The sequence below is a fragment of the Nipponia nippon genome, unplaced genomic scaffold (assembly GCF_047370975.1).
Source record: "Nipponia nippon isolate SJK-2023a ecotype South Korea unplaced genomic scaffold, ASM4737097v1 scaffold_2, whole genome shotgun sequence".
Lineage (NCBI taxonomy): Eukaryota > Metazoa > Chordata > Aves > Pelecaniformes > Threskiornithidae > Nipponia > Nipponia nippon.
The window spans coordinates 87,804,323-87,820,000 of record NW_028262336.1 but is presented as its reverse complement, the minus strand read 5'-3'; the positions used below and the strand labels follow the sequence as shown (position 1 = coordinate 87,820,000).

Sequence of the window (15,678 nt, the reverse complement as noted above, 5' to 3'; positions counted from 1 at the left end):
GCCTATTCAGAAAGTCAGATATGTCCAAGATGCATTTGAGTCACTGTAAATATAAAATAGCCAATGTGCAATTGGGCTGCGATGAATCCTGTTTGCCTGGGATGTTTTGGAACTGATGCACATACATCCATCAGGTGAAAACTTTACACCAAATCTCTCATAAATTGTGTGAAAACTACTACTACTACGCTAGCAGAATAAAGGTCCCTAGTAGCAAACAAGTCTGCAGAAGTGCCTCCTTGGAGGATGGCTTAGAGAGAGTCTCTAGAAATACTCTTATCCAATATTTTGCTAAAAAAAACTTTCAGAAGTTCGTACTACCTTTGCACTGCTTCCTGCATACACATACTGTTCAAATGCTACTCAATAATATGAAAGGCTTCTGTGTTTTCTATGCAACAAAAATAGATGTTTTCTGGCTTCTTAGTAAATAACGACCCATTAAGAAAAAACTTGCAATTTCATTTTTCACCTTTGTAGTCCATTAACTGTAATAGCTTTTAATGTACTTTAAGCATTCTTGAGCCTCTTGGGCTGAGTGAAAAGACACACCAACAGCCTGAGTGCTGAAAGGTTATTTTGGTGATACCGGTTTTCTTGAACCTTTCATTTAGTGGATTTTTATATTATCTGTCATAGGTTACAAATTTGACTACTATCTCTTTAGGGTTTGAGAAGTATTTAAAGCTCAAATCAAGACCACCTTCACAATGTGCTAGATGGTGTATAAATATATAGCCTGAACTCAGTATCTTAAGGAATTACAAACTAATATATTAAGATTTAATAGGTAACATTTAAGAAGTGAAGTGAAGTGAGAATGTAGACCTGAAACATGGTAACTGTAAATATATTTGCATATAGATACCCATCAGGATCTGTTTATATTCTTCTTGTTACATTAAAATGCAATATTCATTAAAATAAACATATTATATAAGTATCTCTTTGTGTATGTATGCATACAAAAATGAAAATGAACAGATAATGTATGTTTACACAAGCAGCTGCACAGCAGAACTGTGAATGAAAATTCCTCTGTATGTCAACTGGTAACGACTCTCTTTAAAAAAGGGCTTTCCCAGAGAACTAACTACAATCATAATACAGACCAGAAACAGAATTTAAGCAAAGTTCCGGATCATTTGTTTGCCGACTTTGCTAGAGGACAGCTCAGGTAGAAGAGAATCTTTGTTGATGCCAAATCTTCCCTTGAGTCTTTCATATTTATAAAAATATACTCATATGTGTTTCTGTATTTATTAAGGTGAATGAGAATGTTTGATATATATTTACACTATGTATATATTATAAAAGAATTTACTGCTGGTAATGCAGAACGAATATCTAACTATATAGGATGACATATTTATCATTAGTTCCCTTTTTGATGTACGACTGCTAATGGGAAAATACAATTCCAGTTATAAGTTTGGAATATTTAAATTATTTTCCATTTTGCACTAAGGATATTTTGGAATTTTAATATTCTATTTTATAAGATATTAGCCTAAGGTCTAAGATTGCTCACATCTCTACAGGGGGACATAAAATAAAAAGAGAGAGAAAGACTGGGACTTTTTAACATGTGGATTTGACAAAGTTATACCTTAATTGCTGCTATCATAGTAGTCAAGAAACAGCTATTGTTGATTATCTGAAAATTACTTAAGAAATTTCCATTAATATCATGGTTTAAAAAGTCTTCTGAAAAAAATAGCTTAGCTTCTTTTGTGAACATGGTGAATATTTTATATTTTGTTATAGAAAACAGCATGCACATTTTCAACAAGAGAGTGTCCTTCCCATAACACCTCAAATAACATATTCAATTTAAAATGTAAGCATGACATTCAGGCTTCATTTGCTGTTGGTGTCAATCTAAAAAAATATAAATTGATGCAGACAGAAAATTCTAATCTGATGCCCTAGGGCCAGATCCAATAAAACACTTAAGCATCTAAATTTGGTGTTAAAGCAACTAACTTTAGGTGTTTGTCCCCCAGAAGGGAATCTTTGGCTGAAGTGAGCTGGGTCTTACATTCCTATATAGTGTATAGGGTGAGTATTGCTAGACAGGTACCAGTTAAGGGGTGCTATGTTAACATTACCCAAATCAGGTACCGCAAATTCGAATCTAATGAAGTTAACAAGTAAAACTATAGTCTGTATAAAGTCAACAGAAAATCATATGCAGCTATCTGGAGCTAGTAAATAGAGAGACTCTGACAATAGGACTGAGCTATAAGTTCCACCTTGCAGATCCCATATGATCAGAGTCCGGGTCATAAGGGCAAAGGGATGATGGTAAAATATACTTCCCTCTTTTACACAAAGCATAGTGATTAAGGATACTGCCCAGGAAATGTGTCACAAGTTCAATTCTCTCTTCTGTCTACTAGGAATCAGGATTCACATCTCCAAAGGGGGTGTGTTTAACTTTCAAGCCATTGATTATTTTAAACTCTTTTTTTGAAACACTTCAGATCAATGAGCAAGAAGAGGATCACGATTCAGCAGTCTAGTCCTTAGGTTCTCCGCTAGGTTCCTCCTTCCTATGCTATTTCCAGATTTAACAGACAACATCACTGAAGAGCTGAATTCAGTATTCCGCCCCATAAAAAACATCAAAAATACACTTCTTGGAACTTCAGAATGGGAGATTTGCGGGACCTCAGATAACAGCTGAGCAGGATAAGTGATAAAATATACCTCACCAAAATTGAGGGACTATCTAGAGTAAACTCTTTGAGTCATAGAAACTTTACCTGAAAAGACTCAGAGCCTTAATTTTAATGTAAAAAACTGAATGGATCTTTTCTAATATGACTCCTATACTTCACGTAAGTCCTTCTTGTGAAATCTGACCTAATAAAACCAAATGTGCATCATCAAATAGTCCATAATTACAGGTTACGAAATTAGATACTTGGTTTTGATAATGGCTGTCAAGTACTTGAACTAACATCATGTACCTGAACTTACTTCCCTCTTCCCAGGACCATTTGCAGTTCTACAGCCTGCCTTCAGTAAAATTAGAAAATCTGCTACCCTCTAATAAGGAAAAAATCCTGGAAATCTAGAGTAATTGACTTCTCTGGTCATACAGTGTGGGGCAGAAGTGCTCTGCAGTGTCCCCTGCGGTCCTCCCTAGTCCAGACTAGGAACCTGGCTGGACCATAACACAACCCATAGCAAATCTATGTTTTCTTCTCATGGAACCCAAGGAGTGGGTGGAACTTCAGATGTGCACGTTGGGTCTTGCCCCAACATGAAGCTAGGACCTGGCCAAGTTGCACATCTGGAGTCAGCAGCTGGAAAATGTTCTCAACACCCACACTTTACACGTAGGCTTTGAGAACAGAAACTCTTCCTGTTTTCCTGCAACAAATATTAACACAGAGCCTGATGGAAACTTTCCAGTTTTAATAGGCAGCGAATCATATCCATAGTACCTAATTTGACTCTTGGTGGGATACTGACAACCTGACTCTCATGGAAGGTGAAGTCACTCAAGGCTGCACACACCAGGACCTGAGAACAGATTTTGAAGACAGTCTAAAGGCAAATAAAAAAACCCCAAACAAAACTGCACAAGAGATTTACTGGTAGATTAAACTATCCCAGTAAAATAAACTCATTTTTGCCACTAATAATAATTGTGGCTGAATTTTGAATAGAAATGCATATGATCTTCAAAAGACTGAATACCCTCAAACTGTTATTCAGTTTGCAAGTGCCAATGAACTGTTTCTAAATATATTACACTATGTTGCATGGACCAGGTAAATTAGCTCCTTTGTTTTATGTTTGTAACAGATAAATGGTATTTTCTCTCCTGTATCCAACTCATAGATCAGGTCAGACAAATGATTCACCCCTCTGACATGTGCTAAGTCCTTTCAAAATTTGGTATGTTGATCAGTTGCCTCTGTAATAACTTTGTTCCCCCTTTAAATTCTCTGTTGACTGTAAATAAATTTTCCCTGATCTCAGATCACTTCAGAGATTTTTGGTCTTTTCATTTTTTTAATGGAAGAGGAGACAAGAAAAGACTGAGCCTTCTTTACCAGGCAGGATTTCCCAGGTTCTCCCAGGTTCAATTAACAGCCATTTTAGTAGCAGCTGATAGATTTCTGCCAACAAAAGCAGCTTAGAAGAAAACACAACAATGTTTAAATGCTTCATCGTACTTATTCAGAATTTCTGTCTTCCTCTCTTACTTTTGCTTTTGCATCAGATGATGAAGGTGATGGGGTTTCCACAATAAGAGTACTACCACCTACTATGTTTGTTTGCATTTTTAAATATGGTTGCATTCTGGCTGATTTGCAGTGGTATGCAACAGTTTGGAAATCTGATTGCAAGCTCACAGTGACAGAAGTAGATAATTACTATCTCCACAAATATCTATAAGTGAAATCACTTGTTTTAATACAGATTAGGTTAGTATTAAAGTTACAAGATTGGTATGAGAGACATGATAAATGTAGTCATGACAGAAAACAATTTTTAATTTAGTATACCCTATCAATCTAGATAGCCCATGAATATTTACCATTAATTCAGTAGGCTGGAACAGAGGGGGAAAAAAGAAAAAAATAGAAGGTTTGACCTAAACAAGGACTGAGGAAAAAAGAGAATTATCAGCAGATTTACTGAGAACAGATCTTGCAAAAACGTGAACTGGCAACAGATTGGAAAATACATTTGGGGTACCATTATAAACAAAGCCTTTAAAAAACCTGAATGACATGCAAAAATAGCAATTCTTAATATGTACTTCTCTTTGCAGGATTTACCAGTCTGATTACACTTAAATTAGTAACTTCAAAGGCTGAAATAAAATCATTTATAGATATTCAAAACAAAGCTATTTGATCACATCATACTTCACAGCAGGGATACAATTTGCAGGGGCTGAGTGAGGGCACAGTATAAGCTAAAACAGGTTGTGTGTGCAATGAACCAAACTAAATGGTTTATATAAAAGAAATGTTGTTTCCATTAATTTTTCTGGTAATCCTATTAAAAATGCCACCTGTCCAGAATAGAATTGTCCAGATTTTAATTCTTTTTCATATCTCAGTGTTCAAACACAAGACAGAGAAGGTATCATCTTATAGCTATTAAAATATGGCACAAACGTCTTATTCTGAAACCTTCATTACTGCAGCAGTTTCTCCAGCTCTGTTTCAATGTCTGGCTATTATACCTTTTACTTTTCCTCTCATTGTGCTCTAAGAACTGATTTTTCTGATAAGCCCTAAGAATATTTTTTCAACAGATATGTCATATTTCTAACCTCTCTTTAACCAAAATGTTTCTAATCTATAATATTTAAAATCCACATATATTAAGTAAATATAACATGAAATGCACCTTTTAAAATTCCACCACTGCCCCTCCAAAATCCGTTGTAACAACCCTGAACAGGAACTTAACTTTGAATACCAACAGAGATGAAATGGTGTCATAATCAGCATAAGTGCATGTGGACTATTCACCTAGATCAAACACTTTGGTCATATACTCAATTAAATTTAAATCCCATTATATAATGTGTACCAGCCTCATTTTATGCAATTCCCTAATTTAATGGCTTGGTATTAGCCTTTTTCCTTTTTGCACACATGGACTAATTTTCACGGTGCTCAGTCCCTTTGGGAAGTAGGTCATTAAAGTCAACTGGATGGAGACAGAAACTTAATACCTAAACAGTGTTGTAGAAGGGTCAGAGACACAATAGTAATGTAGAACTGGTTTTCACTCATCCTTCTTTGTAATATTTATGAAATTCCTCCCTCATATAAATATTGTTCATTAATCTCAAGGACCACAAAGTAGAAGAATCAAGAAAGCTATCATCCTGTTATAATTTAATATGTGAAACAAAAAAAAAAATCCTAATTAAAAAAGAATCACAATTGTCAGACTACTTAGCTGTTGAGACAATACTTGTTTTACACTGAAACAGTAGAATCATAATATTCATATTACCTTTCTCAATGTGTATTCTTTTTGTCTCATGTCCCACATCATGACCAGCCAGATCACCCTCCTTAGGTCCAGGCAGGACATTAGGTGACAAACCCATCAGCATTTGGTTCATAGATAGCCCATTCTGATGGACAGCTGCTAGACACAAGCGCAGGCAGAAAGAAAATCAGCTGTCATATTAACAATACACTTTTGTACTTATTTTATATAGTCTTCCTCTTAATTATACAAGAATTCTAACAATCACAAAGTTACTTAATTAGCGTTATCAGTATCCACACAGTGGGAGAGTTTCTTCCTGTTACTTCTGGTTTAAAACAATTCATTTAAAAAAGAAGAGTTCAGTATCTTTGGACAAAGCTGGATATTTGCAAACGTTTTCTTGTTTACTTAACAAGAACTGAAAAAATGAAGCAAACCAGAAAAGCATAGAAGGTTCTGTGTGAGATACTTACAGATTTTTTTCAGTTCTAGTTAGTTGTACAAAAACTCTTGTATATTAGCATTCCCAATATGCAGTCCCTAACTTCCTTACATTAAGCATTGTGGCCTTCCAGATCATAAACACCGATTTTCAAAATATACTGTGCAACAGTAGAATTGCTTATTTGCTCATCAGATAGCTTGAAAAGCTCTTTCCAACTATTCTCAAACAGACCTTCGTGAGTCTCAAACACAACTCAGAAAGCCATATAAGGTAGTTTATACTCCTGTGCTTTTACCCTGGAAAATTGTATTTGCAAGAGCCTTATGCCATTTTCAGTAAAGCATTTTTTCATATAACCCATATTTCTGTAGTAGTCATCTTACTCTTGCTGGCACCACGAAAGCAGATATACTTAAGCAGCAGGTGTGATGTTAACAAATCAGGTAGGAGAGAAAAGAGTTATTTTATAAACAAATAAGTTACTGAAGTGATCCAGTATTTAAAGAACTCTGTTGTGTTCACATTGGAAGAAACAATGTGCAAAGGTCCCACTCCTCTCTGCTGGTAAGTAAGCAGAGTAAGCTGAACAGTACCATTATTTAGAGAACAATGGAAAAGCTCTTCAATGGTTGTAAAAAAACATACTATTCAATCAATTAAAAAAAATTAAAAGTCCAGGGATGTGAGGTTTTTTTTCCGGAACTTTACTCATGAACTCTGTGGTGGGTTGACCCTGGCTCGATGCCAGGTGCCCACCAAAGCTGCTCTATCACTCCTCCTCCTCAACTGGACAGAGGAGAGAAAATATAACAAAAGGTTCGTGGGTCGAGCCTGGGGAAACAGCTAGGTCATGGTATATGGGATGCCAGTTTAATCTGCACTCTGAATCGTCCAAGTGATAAGAAAACAGAATTTTCAGCTTGTCATGCTCAGGCCTCATTTCTTTGGTAAGTCATTTTTCATCACATATTAATGAAACAACTTTCATCTGAAGGTCAATGAAGAGTCAGCTTCCTGAGTCTGTGGAGAGCCTGAAAGGAAGCAGTCTAAAAGACACATGTGCTGCATCTAATCAACATGACTACGTATTTCATATAGCTATTTCATGGCCTTCTACCTGCATGCCAAATCCTCCAGTTTCACCTACTGACAAATACCACTGTGGAAATATGCCTTTAAAGCACAAAAACCTGCAACGGAGCAATAATAAAAGGAATGGACAAGTGTAATATGAATTTAAGTAAATATCCATAAAATAATCTCTGTTTAAAACCTTTATTTCCAGGCTATTGCACTGGAATACCATAGAATTCAGGGTCTCTGCCATGTAATGTACAAGGCTCCTGTACATGGAGCCTTGATAGAAATGATATCGCTTTGAGACACCATGGTTTATTTTTACTCTGCCCGTTGTGAGTTATGAGGTGATAATACTCTCTGTATCATATTTCTCACCACTACAAATTTTTATATTTAAAAAATTTATAAAGTACGGACATTTTTTAATTGATTTAACCTAATTCTTCTCTTTACCAAGCAATTCTACCATGTAAAATGTTGCTTATGAAGTCAGATTCAATCTAGAAATCAAACCAGAGTAACCAGATTAAATAAAACTCAATTTCTTTAAAAAATGTTTACACTATATGTTCAGTTCTAAAACTAATCTAGCAAATTGCTTCCCGTCTGCAATTCTGTATTTCATAGCTCATATCTTTATGTTTAATATGACATGATGGCAGTTTATATCAGTACCCATTAATGTAGCATCAGATATTATGATACTGTAAACTGGGGAACAGATAGTTATTGCAGCTGAACTTCTGAACATGATACATACGAGATCTATTTAAGACGAGGGCATTTTGATTAGAAAAACCAGCTGCACCTAATCAAATTTAAAGTGGTGACAAGGAGAAGAATGTGACCTACGGATTCTGTCTGAAGAGCTCTCGGTCCGTGCAGGAGAGCTGGACACACTGCTGCTTCGATGAGAAGATGGATGGCTGCCAGGTCTTCGGCCCTCTTCAAGAGAAGGAGCAGGAGAAGGGCTGTCTGGAACACGTTCCTAGACCCCACAAAAAATAATTGCAAAAAAAGGCAATGTTAAACTAAACCGCTGTTTCCAAACATCACTTCCCTAAACTGTATCTCTTTTTTTCAGGATTTGCAGAGTATTCTCAAAGGAAATTTGGCAATTTTAGGACACTAGACCTTACGTTTTAGTATGCAATGTGAGCGCTGCTCATCCTGTCAGGCTTTTAAACTGCCTTCTGGATGACTTATAAAAGTAAAGGGTTTTGTTTTGCTTTTGTTGTTTTTTTTTTTCCTCCTCTCACTTCTATCAGCATGCTGTTGAATTGGAAATACACATTTTGGCTTGTAGATTTTAGCCTTACAGGATGAGGAACGACATACTTTTTTAAATAAATACAGACCAGACGCTGTTGTTTTAGCTTACGCTGAACCTTACTCCACATTTTAATTTCAAAGGGGCTTCTTGAGCAATGAGATCTTACGGAACTGCTATGGATCATAAAGAAAATATAATCTCCCTACTAAACCTATACCAGTAACACGGCTGATGAAAGTCCAGCTGACTGTTTATACTATGGAGCACGAACCTGGAATGAACCACTCTTTTTGGAAGAGTGTGGCCATATCACATCACTACTTCAAAATGGGGAAAAACACCCATTTATGGTTTTCTATCCAGGGGAAAGCCTTGCATGGTAGCCAGGAGGAGGTATGATGTACTTCAGGATGTTCCTTGATTTTGAAAATCAGAGCATGAGGACTGTGATGGTTTGAACTGCACTTTAGCTATGTGAGAACCATCAGTATGTAGCAGGTGAGTATATCTCATATTTACACAGAACTTTGACAGAAACCATAAACAAAGGGAGCGGAGTGCAGAATAGTCCTTTCTAGAAAATTCTCTATCTTTCCCTGCAGTTTCCTTTTTATTGCTAATAGCTCCCAAGACTCTATGTCATAGCTAAAATATGTGTGAGTTAGGTTGGTTTGGTTGAATAGTGATAAAACTAAATAGTTCCTATAAGGGAAATCTATTGGAGGGACTGAAAATATTAAATGGGTTCTTTTGGTTGTTGGGGTTTTTTTCCCTTTGATAATTGAAATCCTGACTCCTAATGAAAAAAACAACCAACCCAAACCAATAAAAAACCAAACAACGGCATACATTCAACTCGCTTTCGATATGGAAATAATACAATTAGCATCTGTTAAATAACACGTATGAAAACTTGCTGCTGCAAATGCCTAGAAGTTTTCCTGAAAAGAGCATCACGTTCCTCACACAGCAAATTGCTTTTGCAGCAGTCAATATTTTTCATGCACAGTAGCTAGATGAATATTTATTTCTCTGAATGCATTCTTATGAAACTTAGCAATATGACCATCTATAGTAATCAATAGATTTGTTCCAGATAAGCTTCATAATAAATATTTGCTAAACTTGAGATTTGGATTGCAAAGGGATTCAATAGGCCTATTGATGGAGTGGGAGAAGACCTTTCAGAGCAATGTTTCAAGACATTTAAGTGGATTCCACTTTAATAGCCTCAGGTTTTTAAGTCAAAAACATTGATGAGAATAGTTTAACTGCATCATAGCTCTAGGCTTATTATGACTTTGATTGTGTTTATATGTCCATGAATCGGGTATTCAAGAGGAGGATTATAATGCAGATGTTTTCAGAATGTAGAAGATTTATTTCTTTAGATTTAGGAGGATTTAAGCATGCACAGCGTACAGATTTGGTATAAATTGGAACACGGTATATTTAATTATTCATTTAATATATAATTTCACTGTTTGGCATACAATGTATTGTTCTTAGAAGGGTTTCATTAAAATGAAATCCAGTGAGCACATAAGATTTGAATACAGAGCTGCAGAGTAAATTAATTTATTTAAACAGCTTAATTTGTTTATCCTATTTATTTATGTGTGCTTTTACAGCACGTATTATGAGATGGAGAGAGCAAAAGGAATGCACAGGACAACAAAATATAATTACTGCACAAACAAAACAGATAATGAGTTTTTCTCACATATGATACAACATAGCAGACAAACTCTATGAGAAAACCATATATACTGGCTTTATCAATTCATTTGTAAAACACCCTTTAACCCCAACAAAACATGGGATTGAACTATGCAGAAATGAAAAAAAAAATAATTTAATACCTTAACTCATTTTTTTACATCCTTGCTTCATAATTCCACAATCAATAATATAGTCCATAGCAATTTTTTGTCTTTATCAAAACTAGCTGCAACTAACTAATAATAAACGGAAATGCTACTAATAATAAATTTAAATACTCTGTAGCTCTAAAAAGTCATATTGATAAACTAATGGTACTGGAATATCAATATAAGTTGTCTTCCTTATTAGAGATTTTGTGTAGAAAAGATGGATTTTGTCTGTGGTTAAATATTAACTTTACATTTAGACTTCACTTTAAAGTTTTTCAAAAAAGGAAATGTGCAAAAATGTGTTCAGTAAATAACTCAGATGATCAGAGCTATTTTGCAACTTCTGCAAAATGCCACTTTTGTACAAGTAAGTCTACATGACACAGCAAAGAAAGAGAATTTACTGCATTATAATCCTGGCAATAGAAATCACCTAGGACACTGTCCACTGTCCAGTATTTTTCCTAAAGCTTGTCTACTCCAGGACAAACTTAATTCCACTTAAGATATCTCTAGAGAATCTGGTGTTGGGTTGTACTGTAATTAGGCTCGTCTCCCAACAAACAAACAAATAAATAAATAAATAAAATCTGAGTGACTTCGCTTTGCTAAAATTAAGTATGAGGAGGAAACTGTGTAGGGTTCAGTTTGAAATCAACAAATCTGAATATAAGTACCTAAATGCAGTTTTGACACGAGCTAGAGATGAAACTTCAGACACACCTGTATCTAAGATGCTACATGAAGGGGCCCATCTTGAAGGTAAATTGTCTCCCATTTCAGTCAACTGAGATATAGACAATAAAGTCAATGGAGCTTCCTCCAAAACCAGATACCTACAGCTCAATTCAGCTGCTCACGTTTGAGACATTTGAGCCACTGATGGGTTCTGAGATGTCCACACCAGGTTGACAGACAGGACCTATAAAAGACCTGCTGCCTTCTGGAGTGGCAGCAGGACGCCAAAAACACTATCCTTGTACTTACTGGCTGATAAGCTGAATAGCTCCCAAACTCTATTGACAATATTCACTAGAAAACAAGGAATTATTTATCACTTGTAAAACATAACCTTCACTAGCTGCCTTTTTTCTCCATTTTTTTGCTTCCCTATTTGTTTCTACAGGTACTCACAAGTAAAAAGTAGTCTGAACAATTTAGGGCATATGTAGCAATTTAACATATGGTCAACCAGCTTTTCAAAATTGGTAAGACTCTCAATTAGGCATCAGAACTGGAGGCTGTACTAAGCAATGGACAACACTCTTAAAGGGCTAAATTTGAAGCATTCCTTATCTTGGTGCTCTTTACAATCTGATCCAAATCATGAATCCTAAGCATTTAAGAATCTGACATTTAACTCCTCCAAAAATGCTCCTACCATATATGAAACTTTCACTTTAGGGAGCTGCAATGCCCTTTCCTGTACTTTTACTCCACTGACATTACAAGTTACACACCCTCAATATCAAGTCCGTTTCATAAATAACAGAATTGTTCCTGTGACATTGGGCATTTATTTTTTTTTTATCTTGTAAAGAACAGGTAAAAGATTTTAACTATCTGAGATTTTAACTTGGAAGATTGAAGTTGTCTCTAGAATTAGAAACCGCTCCAATTTTCTTCCAGAATACCACAACATAGCACTGTCTCAGTCTCTCCAAGTAAAACAGAAGAGTGTTGATGTACTTATCAACATTTTTCTACATTTTTCAAACAGCTCTTGCAAAGACCATACTGTAAGATCTCATTCAAAAAGTTCCTTTTAAGTAACTTCCTATTAAGATTTATTTTAATATATCAGTGACGGTATCCAGAAAACCATAAATACTTTCTTCCCTGTATCATATGTCTTTTTCTTCTTACCAGGTCACAAAGGTAGTTATTCAATATTAATCTCTTTTTTTGTCTCTCTTCTTTCTGCTCCAGCAGCATGTTTTCATTGTTTGAAAAGTGCCTCATTACCAAAAGTCTTCCTCAAAAATATATCAAAATGCAAAGCTGATGGAGTTCAGCTGTTGGTCCCTATATCACTATCGAAGGGAAGACATTTCAGGTAATATATGTAGGATTAATTCTTCTGCTCCTACAAAGACAGACAAGGAAGTGATATCTTCTACGTTCTCACTACCTCAGTCTTTCCACAAACATTCTTTATTTGCCATTCCTGTTCCTTAGTGACAAAATTCCAGAATCTTTCTGACAAAGTTTGAATATACCTACTTCCAGTAACCAACCGGTTTTGCACGCACAGCCTTCATCTCCTGTATATCTCTGCTACAGGTATTTTCAATCTCAGCGTTCTCCTTTGTTCTAGTTTGCTTCTCTGTAAGACTCATCTCTTGGGCTTAGTCATCCTTTAATTTTAGTCATGGACTGAGCTCCAGACATGCCACTAAGTATAGCTGTAGAAGTATATCTCTTTTAAAATTATTCAGCTGTCTTGATGCTCTTCAGTGTTGAACAAACTCCTTTAAGGATGTTTGTGCTTTAAGTCATTGAAGTGCAGAGGATAAAATAACTTATTTTCAGTGTCATCTTTTTCAATAGCTTAGGTCACTTCATACTGGGGAAAGGATATATGACACACTGTTTCATACACTGTCAATTTAAAAAGAAAAATTAAAAAGCTTTTAATCAGGAATAGTTTTCTGGGAAGGCACCTGGCTTCCAAGCCTTTTTGTGGTAAAATTATAATAATCTCTTTCACAATGACCAAAACATAGACTTCTTACTCTTCAGTTCCTTACTGACCTACTTTGAACTTGTGTGAGAAGTATTCCAGGAATGGCTTTCTTGTAAAATGGCATAATTATTTGACATTGTATTAGCTGAATGAAAACAGGATATTTTGCTTTTACAGTTTCATTTTTTCCTTCAGCTTTAGTCCAAAATGCTACGTTCCAAATCAACGTTTAGTCCCAAGAATTACAAGATGAATTGGGCTAATAATTATTTCCTAACTTCCTCTATCACTACTATAAAATGTGTGTTATCAAGCTGACTGAATGCTATAAATTTTCATTTCTGTTTCCTTATTTGCATACTATCACTAGCTTGCTAAAGATCTCGCTAACTTTCCACTGATGCACATGTCATCTTTCTCACCTTGTTCTTATAGACACGCTTCTAATTGCAATCACAATTCAGGACTTCAAATGTTCTGTGTTGTCATTAATTACGCTATTATTTTAAATAGTGGATCTATTTCTTATAAAGAACATAACCCATGATATTTGCATAAGACTTTTTTTCACTCTTTGTGAATATCTTGAACTTATTTATCTTTTGGACCACTTTAAGTTAATTTGATTTCTGTTTTACTTTTACCTCTGCAATTTTTCATTTCTACCTTCCTGTTCCCATCACAACAGTACTGATAACTGATAGCATAAAATGTAGAAAGAGATCAACTGACAAAAAGACTATGGATTTGCTTGATTTTTACTGCCGTGTTTACTATAGGATTATTGGGAATAGCAGCAGCAGTTAACTGACAGGAAGTCCAAACAGGAGACTCCCAAGTAATCCTTTAACAGTACTTCAACAACAGAGAACCAAATCCTTCAAAATCATGGGCAGTACATGAAGTACAGTGACCTAGCCAGGAAGTGAGTTTCATAGGATTGGGCCATTACAGAGATTAAAAACAAGCAAGCAAACAAACAAATACATAAAAGTAGATGCCTATCAATAGAAGAAAGAGCCTGCCTGCACTGGCGAAACTAAAGTAGCATCCAAGGTGTTGACAGTTTGGAATCATGATGAAGCAGGATCATTCCTGGAAGTGCCATGGAGCCTCACAGTACAGAATTCTGGATTTTGTGGATTCTCATAAAAATGTTCTGACAACTATTTTGGAGCTGCTTCTTTTTTTGTGTGCATCCTTTCAACTGAATTTATAAATTATATTTTGCCTTCTAAATGAATATTTGGTCTAACAAACAAAATATCCTTCTAAGGTATACAAAAACCCCCACGCAACATGAAAACATATAGACATGCAAAAAAACTCTTCAAATTGAATTAATAATTACTTAATGGCAAGTTGGACAGACTTTTGCTGGTTTTTTTCTGTTTTTTCTCTCCTCTTTTGAAAATCTAGCCTTAATTAAAAAGCAACCATTCAAGCTTAAGAAGCACCACTAGGAATTCACCCCTCAAAGTCAATCCAAACCTTACATCCAGCCACAGTACAAATGTCTACATCTGAGCTACTCACCCTAGGCTCATTTTTTACCCATACATTTCCATTTCCAAGGTACAACTCACCTCACTCTAAAATAGCTATCTAAAATAGGTCCAATGAATTATGCCCTAGCAGACAGCAAAATTAGTCCCATCCCTTGTGCCTGGCCTCATGGCCATTTTGCATCAAGTTAATCTTACACCACATACATAGTTTCCTGTTACACATGTGAATATGCAAACTGCCAAACAGAAAAATTTGTACTACCTTCTCTGTGTCATGTGTTATCTGTAGATATCTATTTTACATGACACAAATTAATTCATATGACCATATGGCTGCTATTAGCTTCAAACTGCACCTCAGAAACATGCATGTTGAAACAAATAATAGTATCCCATATTATTAATAAAAAGACATTATTCCGAGTTACAACCTACCAAATATACAGTTACCATCTTCTAAGCTCATTATAAAAAAACTGTATTAAAAGTTAAAATAAATAATTCTAATCACGTAGACAGAACTGATTAACAAGGTGGGACACAGTGTCCTCGAATGTAAAGATGATTAAGCCATAATAAAGGAGTTCACCTACACTTTGACCTAAGTTCTCATGCTAAAGGAAGAAACAGAAGTGTGCATATACATATTTATATTAACATAAATAAATAAATAAATAAAGTTATTCTAACCTGGAGATTTTCTCTGTTATGTGCAAGTTCATACAAATAGTTTTAAGATATCATATTTTCTGCAGTCATGATAAAAAGAAAATGAAATATTAATTTGGTTTATTATATACTTCAAACTTCATACATATATCATAATTTTC

The 15,678-nt window shown here is 35.2% G+C and overlaps 1 protein-coding gene and 1 long non-coding RNA gene across 4 annotated transcripts in view; one reads left to right on the top strand and one right to left on the bottom strand.

Annotated features, from left to right (window-relative positions):
- Positions 1-5,321, top strand: part of LOC148055869 (uncharacterized) — a 21,915-nt gene extending 16,594 nt beyond the window's left edge. For all 3 annotated transcript variants that reach the window (XR_015704861.1, XR_015704862.1, XR_015704860.1), the window contains exon 6: positions 3,000-5,321. This is a non-coding gene — a long non-coding RNA (uncharacterized LOC148055869). The remainder of the gene's footprint in view (positions 1-2,999) is intronic.
- DACH1 (dachshund family transcription factor 1) overlaps positions 1-15,678 on the bottom strand; it is a 366,376-nt gene that overhangs the window by 96,694 nt on the left and 254,004 nt on the right. Inside the window, exons 7-8 of the mRNA XM_087758755.1 lie at positions 8,360-8,495; positions 6,001-6,138 (exon numbers count right to left, since the gene is read on the bottom strand). Of these exons, the coding sequence (XP_087614881.1) occupies positions 6,001-6,138; positions 8,360-8,495 (274 nt within the window). The remainder of the gene's footprint in view (positions 1-6,000; positions 6,139-8,359; positions 8,496-15,678) is intronic.